Genomic DNA, 17,995 nt, shown 5'->3' with positions numbered 1-17,995 from the left:
AAAACTGTCTGGAGCTACAATCATCGGGTGCATAGGCCATGTCCACACCGTGCAACAACTATAGGAGGCTACGGTCCACCCGCTGTGCCCAATGCCTACTGGATTTTCCCGGAGAATAGTTCATCTCCTATTGGACGCCCATAGTTGGAACGCCCTTGTGAGGTTACGACCCGGTGTGGCCATGCCTGTACATCTACAAGATCAATTCCTAAAGTGACAAATACTTCTAGCGAAGACAAGTCAAGACAGCGCACAAAGCTACCATCAACACTCCTCGGGGGAAGCATAATAGAAATGCATTCTTACTTCACCCCTTAATCTCTGTTTATAAATAACCTTGTGAAATTCAAAGAAAAGGCCCATTTTTGCATGATTTTCTCCGGCATTCCTCGTTTTAAATCTTACTAGCTGCTCGAGGAAACCTTGACTGAATGAGAATGCTTTTAAGAAGGTGAGAAGGATAAATTCTTGCTGTGCAGAGAAAAATGTCAATTTTCCATATGCGAAATTTTAACATTTTCACTACTGGATTCAGAACCCTGTTGTGTTCAGCTCATTCACAAACAATTGGCAGAAGCCCCTGTATATGGGATTTCTCCAGTTTTTAATAGTATTAGAAGTCTATCAGGAGACCCACAATAGGTTTCTACCATTCATTCAGTATTGATAACCAATTCCTCAATTTGACAGCCTGACGTTAGGAATTTGGACAGCTGTTTTTCACCGAATATCCTAAGTAAATTATTAATAAAAGGCAAAGCTCTGGGTAATATAAAGAAGCCAATGAGGAGGCAAATGTTGCATAACACCGTTACCGATTTGAGATGACATTAATGTATTCCGGTTGTACAATGGGGAGAGAAAGTTTGTGGTGCGTTTAGTATTATCTGGATTTCTGCATTAAAATGACGAAAATGAAATTTGATTTTCATCGTAGTCCTAATAGAGAATATGAATAACACAGTAATGGGTCTCATTTCTGTTTTTATTGAAGGTTGATAGAATAATCTTTGTATTTTTGGAGGAATAATGTTCTCCTCTGGGGTTATACATTCCAAGGCAATTATTCTTTTTTTATTATAAGGAGCCACCGAACAGGAGTCTATCGGGGCGATTGGGACACTAAACCACCCAGATGTCCATGGACTGCTGGTTCAGTCTCACAAATCACCCTATATGTGTTTATACATACCCCGATTGTTCCGTGAAGCTGGCATGTTATAAGTTTGCCAGTGAAGTTGGCGTGAACTATGTTGACTTCATTGAAGCATCGCACAGATGCCGGGAGTCCAATATCAGACTCCTCTCTAGGCAACATTTGCCTTGTTTATATAGCAGCAGTATACCGAAAATAGGCGATTTCAGACAATAAACCACAAGACCTATAGTTGGTTTATTGTCCCTGTGGAGAACATAGCAAAGGGGTTAACATGTCAGTTTTTCATGAGCATCAGACAAAGGACACCCCCACTTCCCCTAGTATTATCCTATTGCCAAACTGGGTTGCCACAGAGGATTGAGCTCGAAAGGGTCCATAAGTTAAGTTACAGTTCATAAGGTTGTTAGGAAGTCATGGTGCATCTTAGCCAGAAACCGGGTACATTTGCAGAATGTAGGGAATGGGACAAATGCCCACCTGGGTCACAGCGCTTGGATGAGGAAGTCCCCAAGGAAGCATAATAACTGGGTCTTGTTATGACGAATCTGATGGCACCAAAATTGTTGCTCTGTGATCTCCTTGGATTTGGAGTGCTTGGGATTTTGTTGCTGTTTATATTACTCTTGTGTATAGTGTGGTGTCTAGTGTGCCGTTTAAGGGAACCTGTCACATTGCTAAAGAATTTTTTTTATATAAAATAGGTTTTACAGAAAAAAAAAGATCTGTTATATAGTACCTTTCATTGCCATGTGCTCTGTGACTAGGAATGTGTCCCCTGGGAGACACTATAGGGGAGCAGGGGGCATCACTGAGCAGGGTGATGGGTCTTTTCATATATTTGAAAAGGACACATGGAGGAGCGGTTTCCTAAGGTGTGGGGGAAATTGCTCCTCTATAGCCACTCCCAGGGGACGAGTGTCCAGTCATAGAGCACATGGATTTGAAAGGTACTATATAACATATTTATTATACAAAAACTCTTTGGCAGTGTATGTACTATGCTCTGTGGGGGATGCTAAAAATGGGTCTCCTGGTGACAGGTTCCCTTTAAGGCAATTAACTATTTAAATTTATCCTGGGTTGTTCTTTTATCTCAATCCACAAAAACCCAGGTCCATGTTCTCAGTCTCATTTATACACTGCCTGGGCTGGTTTAAGGCCCTATATAATCCTGATACGGACATGGCTTATATCTAACAATTGTTGGTGGCAGATCTACCAGCTGGCAGGGGTCTGTTTTACTGCAGCAAGTGAAAGGGATCTATTTGGTTAAGAAGTTTAATAGGTCAGCCCTGATGTTTTATTGCTTGAGGGTCCCTGGTAGGGATGTCTGGGAGGTCTTTATCGTGTCCACTCCGCTTTAGCTTTTTCAAATTCAGCTCAGCTCAAAGGGAAACTAAAGGGTATCGCTGACAAGGGCTTGCACGCGTTTGAAAAATACGTCTATGTGCATGGCGGCCAAGTCCTTTTATTGATGGCAACTCTAATTTTACACCTATGGCTTACAATATGATCAAGTCATGAAAATAATGCAGCTGTGATTCTAGAAGCACTGTAAAATCTATGGAAAGAACTCATTAATGCTCAACAAATATGTGCAAAATCCAAATTTTTTTATTCTGAATAGAAATATACACTCACCGGCCACTTTATTAGGTACACCTGTCCAACTGCTCGTTAACACTTAATTTCTAATCAGCCAATCACATGGCGGCAACTCAGTGCATTTAGGCATGTAGACATGGTCAAGACAATCTCCTGCAGTTCAAACCGAGCATCAGTATGGGGAAGAAAGGTGATTTGAGTGCCTTTGAACGTGGCATGGTTGTTGGTGCCAGAAGGGCTGGTCTGAGTATTTCAGAAACTGCTGATCTACTGGGATTTTCACGCACAACCATCTCTAGGGTTTACAGAGAATGGTCCGAAAAAGAAAAAACATCCAGTGAGCGGCAGTTCTGTGGGCGGAAATGCCTTGTTGATGCCAGAGGTCAGAGGAGAATGGGCAGACTGGTTCGAGCTGATAGAAAGGCAACAGTGACTCAAATTGCCACCCGTTACAACCAAGGTAGGCAGAAGAGCATCTTTGAACGCACAGTATGTCGAACTTTGAGGCAGATGGGCTACAGCAGCAGAAGACCACACCGGGTGCCACTCCTTTCAGCTAAGAACAGGAAACTGAGGCTACAATTTGCACAAGCTCATCGAAATTGGACAGTAGAAGATTGGAAAAACGTTGCCTGGTCTGATGAGTCTCGATTTCTGCTGCAACATTCAGATGGTAGGGTCAGAATTTGGCGTCAACAACATGAAAGCATGGATCCATCCTGCCTTGTATCAACGGTTCAGGCTGGTGGTGGTGGTGTCATGGTGTGGGGAATATTTTTTTGGCACTCTTTGGGCCCCTTGTTACCAATTGAGCATCGTTGCAATGCCACAGCCTACCTGAGTATTGTTGCTGACCATGTCCATCTCTTTATGACCACAATGTACCCAACATCTGATGGCTACTTTCAGCAGGATAATGCGCCATGTCATAAAGCTGGAATCAGACTGATTTCTTGAACATGACAATGAGTTCACTGTACACAAATGGCCTCCACAGTCACCAGATGTCAATCCAATAGAGCATCTTTGGGATGTGGTGGAACGGGAGATTCGCATCATGGATGTGCAGCCGACAAATCTGCGGCAACTGTCTGATGCCATCTTGTCAATATGGACCAAAATCTCTGAGGAATGCTTCCAGCACCTTGTTGAATCTATGCCACGAAGAATTAAGGCAGTTCTGAAGGCAAAAGGGGGTCCAACCCGTTACTAGCATGGTGTACCTAATAAAGTGGCCGGTGAGTGTACATAAGGGTAGTCAGACTGCATCTAAGCAATAGTCCTGGATACATGTCTATAGTATTAGATGGGAAGAGCAGTGCTGTGACTATTATTTGCCAGCTACATGAAAGTATCTACAGCGCTATTATATGTTAGCCAAGGACACATCTGACTACATGGATTCCCGTCAGCAAGCATCTCAGGGCCGTACATTGTCTAGAAGACGCACTGTTCATCTTTCATAGGTAGTTATGGATGAGTTTCTAGGCAGGATATAATATCATGTATGGAATGCACATTATTACATCGGGAGCTGGTGGGCCGTTGTCTGTTCTCTTCTGTATGCGGCGGCCAATGTATTGTTTCCTTCACATACCAGTTCACTCAGTATAAGCCTTTGTTTCCTCACAAGCAACGTGTATCTCTCTCTTGGAGAAAGATATCATTCAAGTAAAATGTGTCCTTCGCCTCTTTCCTCTTGGATGGACTTGGACAGAAATGAGCTGATTAGCTATAGAGGTCAATATACTTCAGGAATACAGAATTACACACTAATATCCTACATGCAGTTGTCATTTTATCTCTGAATTTTAAACGTGATGAAGGCTTCAGTACGAACTAGGGCAAGGCAGGGACAGCTCCAGGTTTCAGTAGGCCCCTGGGCGACAGAGCCTCAGTGGGCCCCTTTGCAGTGAATTCACATGGCGGCATTAAAAATTCTGAAACTTACAGTCTCCTGTTCCCTAAAATATTCCATAGTTTATCATCAACAGTCCCATCATGGTTCATTTATGTACAGCCCCCACATGGTTATTTAATATAAAGCCATATCATTAGATATACCGCCACCCTCACCCCCATGGATTCTATATATACACTCACCGGCCACTTTATTAGGTACACCATGCTAGTAACGGGTTGGACCCCCTTTTGCCTTCAGAACTGCCTCAATTCCTCGTGGCATAGATTCAACAAGGTGCTGGAAGCATTTCTCAGAGATTTTGGTCCATATTGACAAGATGGCATCCCACAGTTGCCACAGATTTGTCGGCTGCACATCCATGATGCGAATCTCCCATTCCACCACATCCCAAAGATGCTCTATTGGATTGAGATCTGGTGACTGTGGAGGCCATTTGAGTACAGTGAACTCATTGTCATGTTCAAGAAACCAGTCTGATTCCAGCTTTATGACATGGCGCATTATCCTGCTGAAAGTAGCCATCAGATGTTGGGTACATTGTGGTCATAAAGAGATGGACATGGTCAGCAACAATACTCAGGTAGGCTGTGGCGTTGCAACGATGCTCAATTGGTAACAAGGGGCCCAAAGAGTGCCAAGAAAATATTCCCCACACCATGACACCACCACCACCAGCCTGAACCGTTGATACAAGGCAGGATGGATCCATGCTTTCATGTTGTTGATGCCAAATTCTGACCCTACCATCCGAATGTCGCAGCAGAAATCGAGACTCATCAGACCAGGCAATGTTTTTCCAATCTTCTACTGTCCAATTTCGATGAGCTTGTGCAAATTGTAGCCTCAGTTTCCTGTTCTTAGCTGAAAGGAGTGGCACCGGTGTGGCCTTCTGCTGCTGTAGCCCATCTGCCTCAAAGTTCGACGTACTGTGCATTCAGAGATGCTCTTCTGCCTACCTTGGTTGTAACGGGTGGCGATTTGAGTCACTGTTGACTTTCTATCAGCTCGAACCAGTCTGCCCATTCTCCTCTGACCTCTGGCATCAACAAGGCATTTCCGCCCACAGAATTGCCGCTCACTGGATGATTTTTCTTTTGCGGACCATTCTCTGTAAACCCTAGAGATGGTTGTGCGTGAAAATCCCAGTATATCAGCAGTTTCTGAAATACTCATACCACCCCTTCTGGCACCAACAACCATGTCACGTTCAAAGGCACTCAAATCACCTTTCTTCCCCATACTGATGCTCGGTTTGAACTGCAGGAGATTGTCTTGACCATGTCTACATGCCTACATGCACTGAGTTGCCGCCATGTGATTGGCTGATTAGAAATTAAGTGTTAACGAGCAGTTGGACAGGTGTACCTAATAAAGTAGCAAACAATGGCACAAGGCCAAGAGTCCAGCAAACAAAGGTATCGGGGTAAAATAACTTCTTTATTCTTCAATATTTAAAATAATCCATAGGAAATATCACAGGTGGCGTCACAGACCGACGCGTTTCGACACGGCAGTGTCTTTATCAAGGTCTATCAAGGATAAGAATTCTTATCCTTGATAGACCTTGATAAAGGATTCTTATCCTTGATAGACCTTGATAAAGACACTGCCGTGTCGAAACGCGTCGGTCTGTGACGCCACCTGTGATATTTCCTATGGATTATTTTAAATATTGAAGAATAAAGAAGTTATTTTACCCCGATACCTTTGTTTGCTGGACTCTTGGCCTCGTGCCATTGTTTGCTGCTTTCACGGTCGTGCTCCGGACCGGTCCGTGCATATAAGGAGAAGAGGGGTTGTTTATTCATGTGGAGCGAGCCGGGATTGGAGGTACTAGTTACCGACTGTCTTTTTTCTTGTTTTCGTACCTAATAAAGTGGCCGGTGAGTGTAGGTAGATAAAGACATAGTTGGAAATGTGAGTTGCTAATAAAGATCCAATTCCCAACTTGTAACTCGCTGTATCTCATATTGGGTATCTCACAGGAACCACAAGCCCAATACGATCTGAAAGATGAAAGGGGGAATTTATCAGAAGCATTTGAGAGCTAAATGGTTTTAGTTGCCCATAGTAACCGATCAGAGTCCAGCTTTTTTCCCCACAGCTATTTATGCTCCCCGTGGGCTCTCATTGGTTGCCATGGGCAACAAGAATAGTTATGCTCTCAGACATTCTAAAGATCTCCCCGGAAATTCTTATCAGGGCTGAGTCCTAGGTCCTCTACTCTTCTCCCTCTATACTGCCCCCATTGGGCAAACCATCAGCAGATTTGGTTTCCAGTATGCTGATAATACCCAGCTATATACCTTTGCACATCACCCCTGCCTTACTACAGAACACTAGTGACTGTCTCTCTGCTGTCTCTAAAACCATGGCCTCTCTCTTCTTGAAACGTAATTTTTCCAAAACTGAACTTCTTGTCTCTCCATTGTCTACTAAACCTAACCCTGACCTCTCCATTTCTATCTGTGCTGTTATCCTAGCACTGAGGCAGCAGGCGTCTTGGGGTTGTGCTGGACCTCTCCTTTGCAACGTATACTCAATCTCTTGCTCCCTCTTGCCAGATGCACCTTAAAAGCATTTCTAGAATCGGCCTATTTGTTACAGTTGAAACTTCTAAAACACTAATTGTTGGTCTGATTCATCTCATCTCGACTACTGTAACTCCCTACTAATCTGTCTTCCACTCACTAAACTCTCTCCTCTACAATCTATTCTTAATGCAGCAGCCAGGCTCGTCTTTCAGACCAAATGCTACACGGATGCCTCTAGACTGTGCCAGTCACCGCACTGGTTCCCCGTCTCCTTCCGAATACTGTTTAAATAAATAACCCTCATCCACAAAGCTCTGTATAAAGCTACACCTCCATACCTCTCTTCTCTCATCTCAGTCTGTCTCGCAACCTGTGCTCTTCAATCTGCCAGTGACATTAGATTATTCTCTTCCTTAATTCGAACTTTGCACTCTAGTCTCCAGGACTTCTCCCGAGCTGCACCAATTCTCTAGAATGCCCTAGCACGATCTTTCAGTCCCTCAAGAGCTCAAACATGCTCTTAAAACCCACTTATTTAGGCAGGCTGTAAGTCGGGTGTTCTTAAATAGGGGACCGCCTGTATTTTTATATGTCCCCTATGATTTGTAAAGCGCTACGGAATTTGATGCCGCTTTATAAAGATTATTATTTCTATTTTTATTACCTTTATTAAGATACCATAGTTCTGCAGTGATTGTCCTCTTTCAGCCTCTAAAAGTGACTTATCTCAGGAAGACAATTGTTGATACCTTTAATTGGATAACTGAAAAGGTTGAAAACAATCGCAAGCTGTCGAGACTACCAAGTCTCTTCATCAGGCATTGTATAACACAACCATCACACTCCTGAAGTGCTACAATACCTGCTGCTATTATTGTTTACTCTTCTCACATTGATGGCTTTGTTTTACTTGTCTCATCAACTATAGTATTTGTATGCCCCTTTGTGTATAGAAATGAGTGTTATTCAGATGTCTTATACCATGCCTGATGAGGAGACCTGAGTATTCTGGAAAGACTGCAACCATTCTCAATGTTAATCCTTACCGAATAGAAGGTATAGAGGACACTGGCTAAGAATCCATTCACACTTGCACTGAGAGTGATGTGATCTGGTCATACAAATTGTAGCCGGATCACGGCCCCCACAAAGGTATATGGCACCCGATCACATTGTGGTGAGCACAAAGTACCTCACCGCACTGTGAAAAGCCTCAAAAGATAGAGGAGATTTTGGACCTGATTTGCGGTGCAACCTCTTAGCTTCCTATGGTAAGGGGTGGGGTGAGGAGCGCTCATTCCCCCTACCTTCTTCCCCCTAACTGTGTGCAAATAATTTTTCATCTCAGGCTAAAAAAGTAACTCCTCTCATTTGCATATCCCTTGGAGATAATTATTTTATAGGTGAGATTTCACATTAAAGAGGGTTCTGATATACAGTTTGGAAGTGCTCTTAAAGGAAACTTTAATTATACATTTCAGGATAATGAGTCTCTGTTGTTCCCTTTGCTTTGTTCAGTGATTCTCCTCTTACACTGCTCAGGAGAATGATGTTATCACTGAAAGGCAGCAGTAATCAATCGCTGCACCATCCCCCAGCTGCTGTGTATGAGTCATCCAGCTCAGGTTGATTAGTCCTGTCTGCACAGTTCAGGAAGCTCTGTGTAATGTGTTTATGTACTGCAAAACGCACGCAATCCATCTTTCCCAAAGTACCTGAATGTCATATTTGTTTTTTTCAGCAAAACTACTCAACTCAGGGATTAAACAAGATATGTTTCTGCATATGTCCTGGAAGTTTTACAGAAATTTTACCAGGGTGAGTACTATATAAGTTACTCTATCGGGGTCATATACTTACCCTCTTAAAGAATTGTGATAGTGACCGACCCTTAACATAAACTTAACCAGGGTAAATTCTATATGAGTGACCTTATTAGGATCTTCTATTTCCCCTGGTAAAGTTTTGTTATAGTGGCCAACCCCTTTAGCAGATTATTAGTATAATATCTGCTAATATTAGGGAGCATATGTCTGTAGGCAGATAGTAGAGTGTAACTAATACCATAACCGAAACTTAAAGGAAATCTACCATCAAATCAAGCATAAAAAACAGGGACACTTACTCATAGATCCAGGCACCCCGGCTGTGGTAATCTTCTTATATTTCTTATCCATGCGTCCATCCTTCTAAGGGTACATTCACACAGCGATATGCCCGCGTGCGGGAGAGGAGGAGGTGACCCCTCCTCCCTCCATAGAGAATACACACACACGCGAAAGATAGAGCATGCTCTATCTTTTTGCGGTGTGCGGCCCGGATCGGTGCCACACATGTGTGGCACCGTATCTGCGCCGTGCCGCTATTGTCGTCTATGGGGACGTACATGCGGCCGCAAATTTGCAGCCGCATGTACGTCCCCGCAGACAGCCATGTGAATGTACCCTGAAACCAACTTTTATAATTATGCTAATGCAAATGGAGGGGTGTTACCAAAGCTCCTCTGTGCTCTGGTGTCACTGCAACGCTGGAAGTTTCAGCACACAGTGGGCTTGAGAAGTGCACCTTTTACACTGTGACAGCCTGTAAATCTGCAGCAAGGAGGGACACCCTTCATTTGCATAAATTTAAAAGTTGATTTTAGAAAGAAGGAGGCCATGGATAACAAATATAAGAAGATTACCACAGTCACTGTGTCTGGATCTATGAGTAAGTGTCCCTGGTTTATTATGATGGATTTTGATGGTAGATTTCCTTTAAAAAGCCTGACATCAATAACCGGCAGAATAAACCTTACTCACCCCGCCCCCTTAACCCCCACCTTGCTGTGTCAATGTTAAAAAGTGCAGTGCAACCAGTAATATCATTCCCCAAATTTGTGTCTGCCCATGATGTGGCCCCACCCACCACAGGGTGCGTGAAATGGTGACAAGATCTGCAGTTTCCTAGTGCTCACTACTAAATTCACCATGCATGTGAAAGGAATAGCATTTTGGTAACAACAGGAAGTGGACAAGGAGAGGACTTCCTGTCTGCTAAGGCTATGATTTAAGGAGACACTGAGCTGTCAATCAAAAGAAGGTGGCAGGGTTCACTGGCATCCTGGTGAAAACATGACTCTTCCAAGTCATGTTTTCTCTTTTTAATTTTTAGGTGAAGTTGGTCACAGAGCTGCCCAGTTGTCGTATTCTATATGGAGGGACTAAATTTAATTACCTACGTGTCACTTGCGAACATTTTTGTCAAGAGTCATTGTCGGCTGTAGAGTACAATGTGTGGATTACACAAATTCCATTGCAGTGAGGACACTCTGCAGGTGGATGTCGTACATTTATCAACTGTATCTGAGACCTCTCCAGGGCCTAATATCGAGGGCCTGGCGTATCCTCCATGGTAATCTACAATTACATGAAATGTATACTACTACATGAGCCATTCAATCTGTGGAAAATTAAACGACTAAAGTGCACGCCGCGAAAATTAAGACTTTGCCTCGTTTTAATTTCTCGTATTTAATAAAGTCAAAGCGAAGATTATTAATGGCGTGTGAAGACAAAGCGGAGAATGTTAAATGTTGATGTCAATTTGCAGATTTGAGACACAATTGAGCATGCCGGCGTTTATTGCCATGGAGTTACAGTGTAGGTTTTACATTTTACGGCTTCTCTATTATGGAATAAAAAGAACGTCATAAATGAAAGTAATGCAGGGGTTTAAATTGCTATTACCTTCCCCAGCAAAAGTGCCAAGTGAGGCATAGATGATGCACAGATAGTAGTTTTCTTTCCTGGTGTCGGCATAAAAGAAGGGGATTGACTTTACGATGAGGATTTTAAAACATTTCTTTGATGTGGCTAATAAATCAGAACTTCCAAATCACTTGGTTTACAGTAGGATCGGGGGGCGGCCTGAAGGTCTGCAGGTTTAAGTCAAATCTATTACATATAAAATTATTACTTCTACTACTGCTATGTTTCCTTTTAATGCATTTGTCCATTTATTGCAGTAGTTGGACATTACCTCTTGTGAAGCAAAGGTACCTTCAGAGTAATGGCGGAGTTAAGAGAGTTAAAGGGGGCCTGGGTTTTTCACAAGCACCACAGACTAGAGTGCTGAGGGCTGAAAAATCAGATTTATGCTAATTTCCTGCTATTTTTAATGCCCAACTCCTCCATCACTTCGTTCTATCAGCTGTCTTGTGCAAAAGTGTCCGCAACTAAAACCTAGCGATCGCAGGATCACAAGAAGGTCCCTGATGCCTCACAGGAAGGTGCTTGATCACCTCCCTGGTTACTAGGTTACGTAAGTCCTAGTCTGCGTCAATTTGACTTGGCTTGTTCTTGCACTCTACCAGCCCTGACCTCAGCTACTTCCTGACTACGGTCAGCCTTGCTTCCCTAGTGTGTCTCACCAGCAATTTAAGACCCTTTTTAGATCTGCTGCTTCCTATGCTAGGGGTACTCTAAGAGGTAAATGTCAGAGCCCCTCTATACTGCAGCTTCTCAGGCTGTTACACTGCCCCCACTTTGCTCTTTCATCTCTCCCCCTCCCACTGCCTGATGTAAACTCACTGCAGCAGAGGAAGTTTCAGCACACAGTGGGAGGGGCAAAATGCTCCTTGCACAGTGTGACAGCCTGTGAATCTGCAGCATAGAGGGGCTCTGATAACAACCCTCATACATAGCCCTTCAGGTTCATTAGCAAAATTTTAAAAGTTGATTTTAGAAGGAAGGAGGCCACGGATAACAAATATAAGATTACCATCGTCACTGTGCCTGCATCTATGAGTAAGTGTCCCCGGTTTAACCATGTTTGATTTTGATAGTAAATTAACTCTAAAGACATCGCCATGCTGGGTCATGAAACTAGAATGATGTGGAAGGTGTTTCAGCAAACACCAGCGGCTAACAACCCTGATTGGTGCTTGCAAAAAGATCACCAGAGATCACGATGCCTGGATCTATGGGTAAGTGTATCTGGCTTATCTTGCTTGATTTGGATGGAAGATTTCGTAAAAGGCTAAACTTAAGCTTTTACCTTTTTCTCATTGTAACTTTGTAGGTTGAGTCGGTCATCATTGGTGATCATAAGAGAGCTGCGACTTTGGCTTGTTCTACAACTCTACCAACCTTGACCTCAGATACTTCCAGACTACTGTCAGCCTCACTTCCCTGGTGTGTCTCACTGGCAATATTACACCATTATTTTGTGGTCTGCTGACACCTATACTAGGGGCACTCTAAGAGGTAAATGTCCAGACCAGTCTTGTCCAGGATGGCCAAATACAAAAGAAGGCAATGGTCATAGAAGTGTGAAATGTGCATTAAAATAAGACCTATGGTATAAGTCTACTGGGGCAGCACGGTGGCTTAGTGGTTAGCACTACAGCCTTGTAGCGCTGGGGACCTAGGTTCAAGTCCGCGAGTCAACATATGCAAAAAGTTTGTATGTTCTCTCCATGTTGTGTAGGTTTCCTCCGGGTCCTCCAGTTTCCTCCCACACTCCAAAACATACTGGTAGATTGATTAGATTGTGAGCCCCATTGGAGACAGGGACTGATCTGGCAAACTTTGTGCATCGCTGCGTAATCTGTGTGCGCTATATAAATAAAGGACACACAATGCTGCTTCACACAGACCAAAAATATGACATAGCACTGTCTACTAAGAAGCGCTGCAATCCTACAGTGCTCAGGTAGGTGATAATGAAATCAGGCAGAAGATCTGATGTTTCCTTACTGAAGTTTTTACTTCTAGCAGAGTTACTAAAGTTTTTGTACGGTTACAAAGCAATTGATCACAGCAGTACAATGCGCTGCATAATTTGACTTTAAAAATCTTGCAGCTAAATTTTCCACTGAGTCTGTAGTTTTTAGATTTGTTTTGTTCATACAATTCATTAAAATGAATCAATTAAGAACAAAAAGAAAAAGTTTTTCTAATGATTTCTGGTAGACAGACTGGAGAATGTGATACATTAATTAGCTGAGCGATGCAAATGAGGACGGGTAATCTCCAAGAGAAGGCTTCCTGGCTGTTCTTTGTAGAGGGTAACAGTAGCTAAATCTGATTTGCATATGCAGTAATTAACTGCTATATGTAATTGTGAAATGTTATAATACTAAACTCAATTACCGTAACTTATAGCTGACCTCCAAATGTTTCTGGCAGGGAAAGGACACCTATCTATCAGGGGTTATTACATATATGATCATATATTGAGGCATGTATCATGTAATGATCACCCTCAGGGCAGCCTATAGGCCTATCATGCCTAGGGGTACATGTGCCCATGAAAGACATGGAAAATCTGTTTGCAGATTTCCTGCATTCTGTTGGATATCAGAGCCGTGGGCTTACAATAACTAGCAGGGCATCACCTGCAATAGTGTCTGCTAATCCATGATACAGAGTTAGATGCTCAAATTGAACAGGGCATTATTATAAGTTTCCAATGTGGAGCAATATGGTCACTACTTCTGTGTTATTATAGTATTCAGATCTTCAATGGTTTACATTTATGTGCAGATTGTCTATGCATTATATCATTTTGTCCATTCTTCATGTACAGTTAAATCACTGTGTGTATTATCCCTATACTGTGACATCCCTGTGTGTATTATCCCTGTACTGTGACATCACTGTGTGTATTATCCCTGTACTGTGACATCACTGTGTGTATTATCCCTGTACTGTGACATCCCTGTGTGTATTATCCCTGTACTGTGACATCACTGTGTGTATTATCCCTGTACTGCGACATCACTGTGTGTATTATCCCTGTACTGCGACATCTCTGTGTGTATTATCCCGGTACTGTGACATCACTGTGTGTATTATCCCTGTACTGCGACATCACTGTGTGTATTATCCCTGTACTGCGACATCACTGTGTGTATTATCCCTGTACTGCGACATCTCTGTGTGTATTATCCCTGTACTGCGACATCTCTGTGTGTATTATCCCGGTACTGTGACATCACTGTGTGTATTATCCCTGTACTGTGACATCACTGTGTGTATTATCCTGTACTGCAACATCACTGTGTTTATTATCTATACACTGTGACATCACTGTGTGCCTTATCCCTGTACTGTGACATCACAGTTTGAATTATCCCTGTACTGTGACATCACAGCATGTATTATCACTCTACAGTGACAAAATTGTGCATCATCCCTGTGCATTATAAAATTGATATGGTCTATTTTATATGTTACAAGAGCAAGTCTGCTCATTTTTGATAAATCTCCCCCTATCTCTGTATCCCTATCCATCTTACCTCACACATAAGCGGTCTTCTGCTCATTGCCTGTAGTAACCAATCACAGCTCAGAGCTCATATTAATGACCTGTGGCAGAACAGCAACCAATCACAGCTCAGCTTCCAACAGCCACAGCAGCAGCAGTAGACAGTGGCTCCGTTAATAAGTGGATTTTGGAAAGCGCTGGGTTAGAATTTCGGATCAAAACCTGGTCTAAGACGTTCCCTGAGGAAGGTCTGTGATATTTATACTAAGTTCCGTGTTCCTAAAATCTTCTCATGTTATTATGAGTAAAATGAGATAATGAGACTTCTTACTCTCAGCGATTTCTCCATCTTCTTTCGTCAGCTGTACATGGAACGTGGCAGGAGATCCTTGGACAACTTCTATTATGTCTTCTCCCGAGATCGTGATCTTCTTAGCCACATCTACAGCAAGACATGAGATTACACAGAAACATCAGCAAAAGTTCTAAAGACATCATTATGGGCTCTCAGAACTTCTCCAAGCAACATTTCAGTAAGCAGGTTACATACAATCCAGCATTGGCGAGGCATAGAATATGGCGGCTCATAGAGGAACCCATTAAAGGAGGATTTTACACAGGATACTAGCCAAAATGAGAAATCTGTAATAAAAATTCCTTTTCGAGTGAAGCAAAATTTAATAATTGATTTAGTCATAGATCATTATTTCATACTTTTGTCCCATGTGTCTAGTGAGGTGTACAAAACAAAAGCTGAGAACCAACGTCTCACTGCTGCTCCGCATTTTAAGATTGTAAGCTCTGGGGAGCAAAGGCTTCATACGGTTTGTTTTATATGTGGATATTTCTAATAAATGTTTCCACAGAAGAAAGCAAAACTTTTTTAATGAGACAATTACGGAAACATAACATAGGTCATTTCCATCTCACATCAACCTTTTAATGCCACAGTTTTAGTATTTTAGTTATTTACCCCCATATTTTTCTATTTACATAGATGTATGGGGCCTTTTTTTCTCCGTAACAAATTACACTTATATTGGCACTATTTAAAATTGTGTGTAAGGGCTCACTTAGTCAGGTATTTTTGATGTCCTTATGCTATCCGTTTTTTTTTTTTTGCGGATAGCATTCTGACCCATTAATTCCTATGGGTCTGTTCACACATCGGTTTTTTTTTTCACAGATGTACAGATAGTGAGGAAAAAATACCAGCATGCACTATTATTTCTCAGATGTAGACCTCAGACCTCTATAGAAGTCAATAGACGGCACACAGACGGCATGTTGCTAGACAACGAGCTAGGCTGTGGAGAAAATTTGTAAGAAATTATAGTACCGTATATTGCGGCGTATAAGACGACCTGGTGTATAAGACGACCCCCCTACTTTCCTGTTAAAATATAGAGTTTAAGATAGATTCGCCGTATAAGACTACCCCTTTTGCAACGCATACAAAACACTGGTAAAATTTTTTTTTAAAAAAACAGATTTGAATTTAACATGGTCCTTTTTTAAATTTAAATTCTTATGACATGCAGGTATATAGCAGGAAAACTGTCGCTCATAAACATAAGGCATACAACAACAACATTACCATCGTCCATTTTACTGTAAATGTTACCATACTGTACTATAATACTGCCCCTTATGTACAGGAATATAACTACTATGCCATATACCGCCAGCCCCCCTAGTATATATTTAGCCCTCCCCTGTATATAGCCAAACAACCACCCCAGTATACAGTCAGCCCCCCCAGTATACAGCCAGCCCTCTGTATATAGCCAAACTGCCCCCCCCCAGTATACTGACTAATAACCACTGACATAACCACTGACTAATCTATGGGGGTGCAGACTCATAGGCCCTTTCAATATTAAAGTATTCTGCTTTATTGTACATTATCGTCCATTGTACTGTACATTGCATTATTGATGGCCGCATGGCAAGATTTTCTCTAGAGCTTCTCACCTTTCACGCGATCCACTGAAGCTCCGCTGCTACACTCCGGCCGGCGTTGACAGCTCATTGAGCGATGGCGGCTCACAGAATATGACGTCAGCCGCGTGCCGACGTCATATTCTCTGCGACGCCGGCACCCACGGAGCTGTCACCGGCGGCCGGAGTGTAGCAGCGGAGCTTCGGTGGATCGCGGGAAAGGTGAAAAACATTACCGGCGTATAAGATGACCCCAAACCAGACAGAAGATTTTTCAGTCTTCAAAAGTCGTCTTATACGCCGGAATATACGGTACTTTGGTTTGGATGCATTTCAAAAAAACAACATGCGACTTGTCTGAGCTGTAGGCTGCCTCCATCTTTGTGATCCTGTACAGCTCGTCCCTCCCCCACTGATGTCAGGCTCACCAGGCTGTGACCTCTGAGAAGGAGCAGGAGGCGGAGCTGTAAAGGAGCACAAAGGTGGGGGGCTAACCTCTGAGGAGTGAGTAGCACAGACAAGCCACATGTTGTTTTTTGAAATGCATCCAAACCGAAGCCTCTGTGACTACCCCAGGATTTTGTCAGGATGCAACGGTAAGTTATAACACACTATTATATTGTAATGCAAATGGTTATAAAAGGCAGAAAGAGAGACTTGCACTGCAGGTGTAATAAGCTTCAGCAACCTGTCTTTAGTGAAAATGAGGTCCCTGGTGACAGGTTCCCTTTAAGTAAGTGAGAGTTGACTTGCAGTAGCCTAATCTGATCACTACACTGAGAACGGAACAATGGGGCAGATTTATCAAGCTGTGTGAAAGTCAGAATATTTCTAGTTGCCCATGGCAAACAATCACAGCTCAGCTTTAATTTTACCAGTGCTCATCAATATTTTAAAGGGGAACTGTGATTGGTTGCCATGGGCAACTAGGAATATTCTGACTTTAAGACAGCTTGAGAAATCTGCCCCCATCTATCTGATGGCTGAATAAGACAATTAAAGAACATCTACCACCAGATGACTACCAGATTACTGGTGGTAGAGCATCCTAATTAGGCTACTTGTTCTGTCTAGGAGATGGGGGGGGGGGGGTACTGTTATTCAAAAGTTATCTGGCATCTATAATAACAAAATATTAACTTTGTAAAACAGCAAGAGGCGCTAATACCGAGGGCGCCTCTCGTCTTCCCCGGGTTATTAGGATCCAGCTGGCATCGTCAGAGTCGGGGTGTGGAGAAAGTGGGGTGTGTGCTCTCTTCTAGTTCCCTGCCGGCATAAGGAGGCGGCTTGCAGCAGGGGGGCGTGAATATATTAAAGTCTGGAGAAACTGAGCCACGTTTAGGCGCCATCTGTTTAACAAGATGGCAGAAAACTTGTAAAGACCAGTCCCCTCCCCCATCCCCTAGATGGAACGAACAGCCTATGTAGGACACTCAACCCCCCAATCTGGTGTTAGATGTCCTTTAAATAAAACTTTGCACAAAGAGAAAATGTAGGAATGTAAATAATATAGGACATATTGTGACATTTTAATAGTAGGAGTCCATTTAGTATTTTGAAGGATTTCTTTGGTTTCAAGGT

At 42.7% G+C, this 17,995-nt stretch overlaps 1 protein-coding gene across 4 annotated transcripts in view; it reads right to left on the bottom strand.

Moving 5' to 3' along the window:
* MORN1 (MORN repeat containing 1) overlaps positions 1 to 17,995 on the bottom strand; it is a 249,449-nt gene that overhangs the window by 159,003 nt on the left and 72,451 nt on the right. For all 4 annotated transcript variants that reach the window (XM_072155971.1, XM_072155970.1, XM_072155972.1 and 1 more), the window contains exon 8: positions 14,805 to 14,915. In XM_072155971.1, coding sequence (XP_072012072.1) covers positions 14,805 to 14,915 — 111 coding nt within the window. The remainder of the gene's footprint in view (positions 1 to 14,804; positions 14,916 to 17,995) is intronic.

This window comes from Engystomops pustulosus, chromosome 6 (genome assembly GCF_040894005.1).
Source record: "Engystomops pustulosus chromosome 6, aEngPut4.maternal, whole genome shotgun sequence".
In the NCBI taxonomy this organism is placed as follows: Eukaryota; Metazoa; Chordata; class Amphibia; order Anura; family Leptodactylidae; genus Engystomops; species Engystomops pustulosus.
This window is presented reverse-complemented; position numbering and strand designations above follow the sequence as displayed.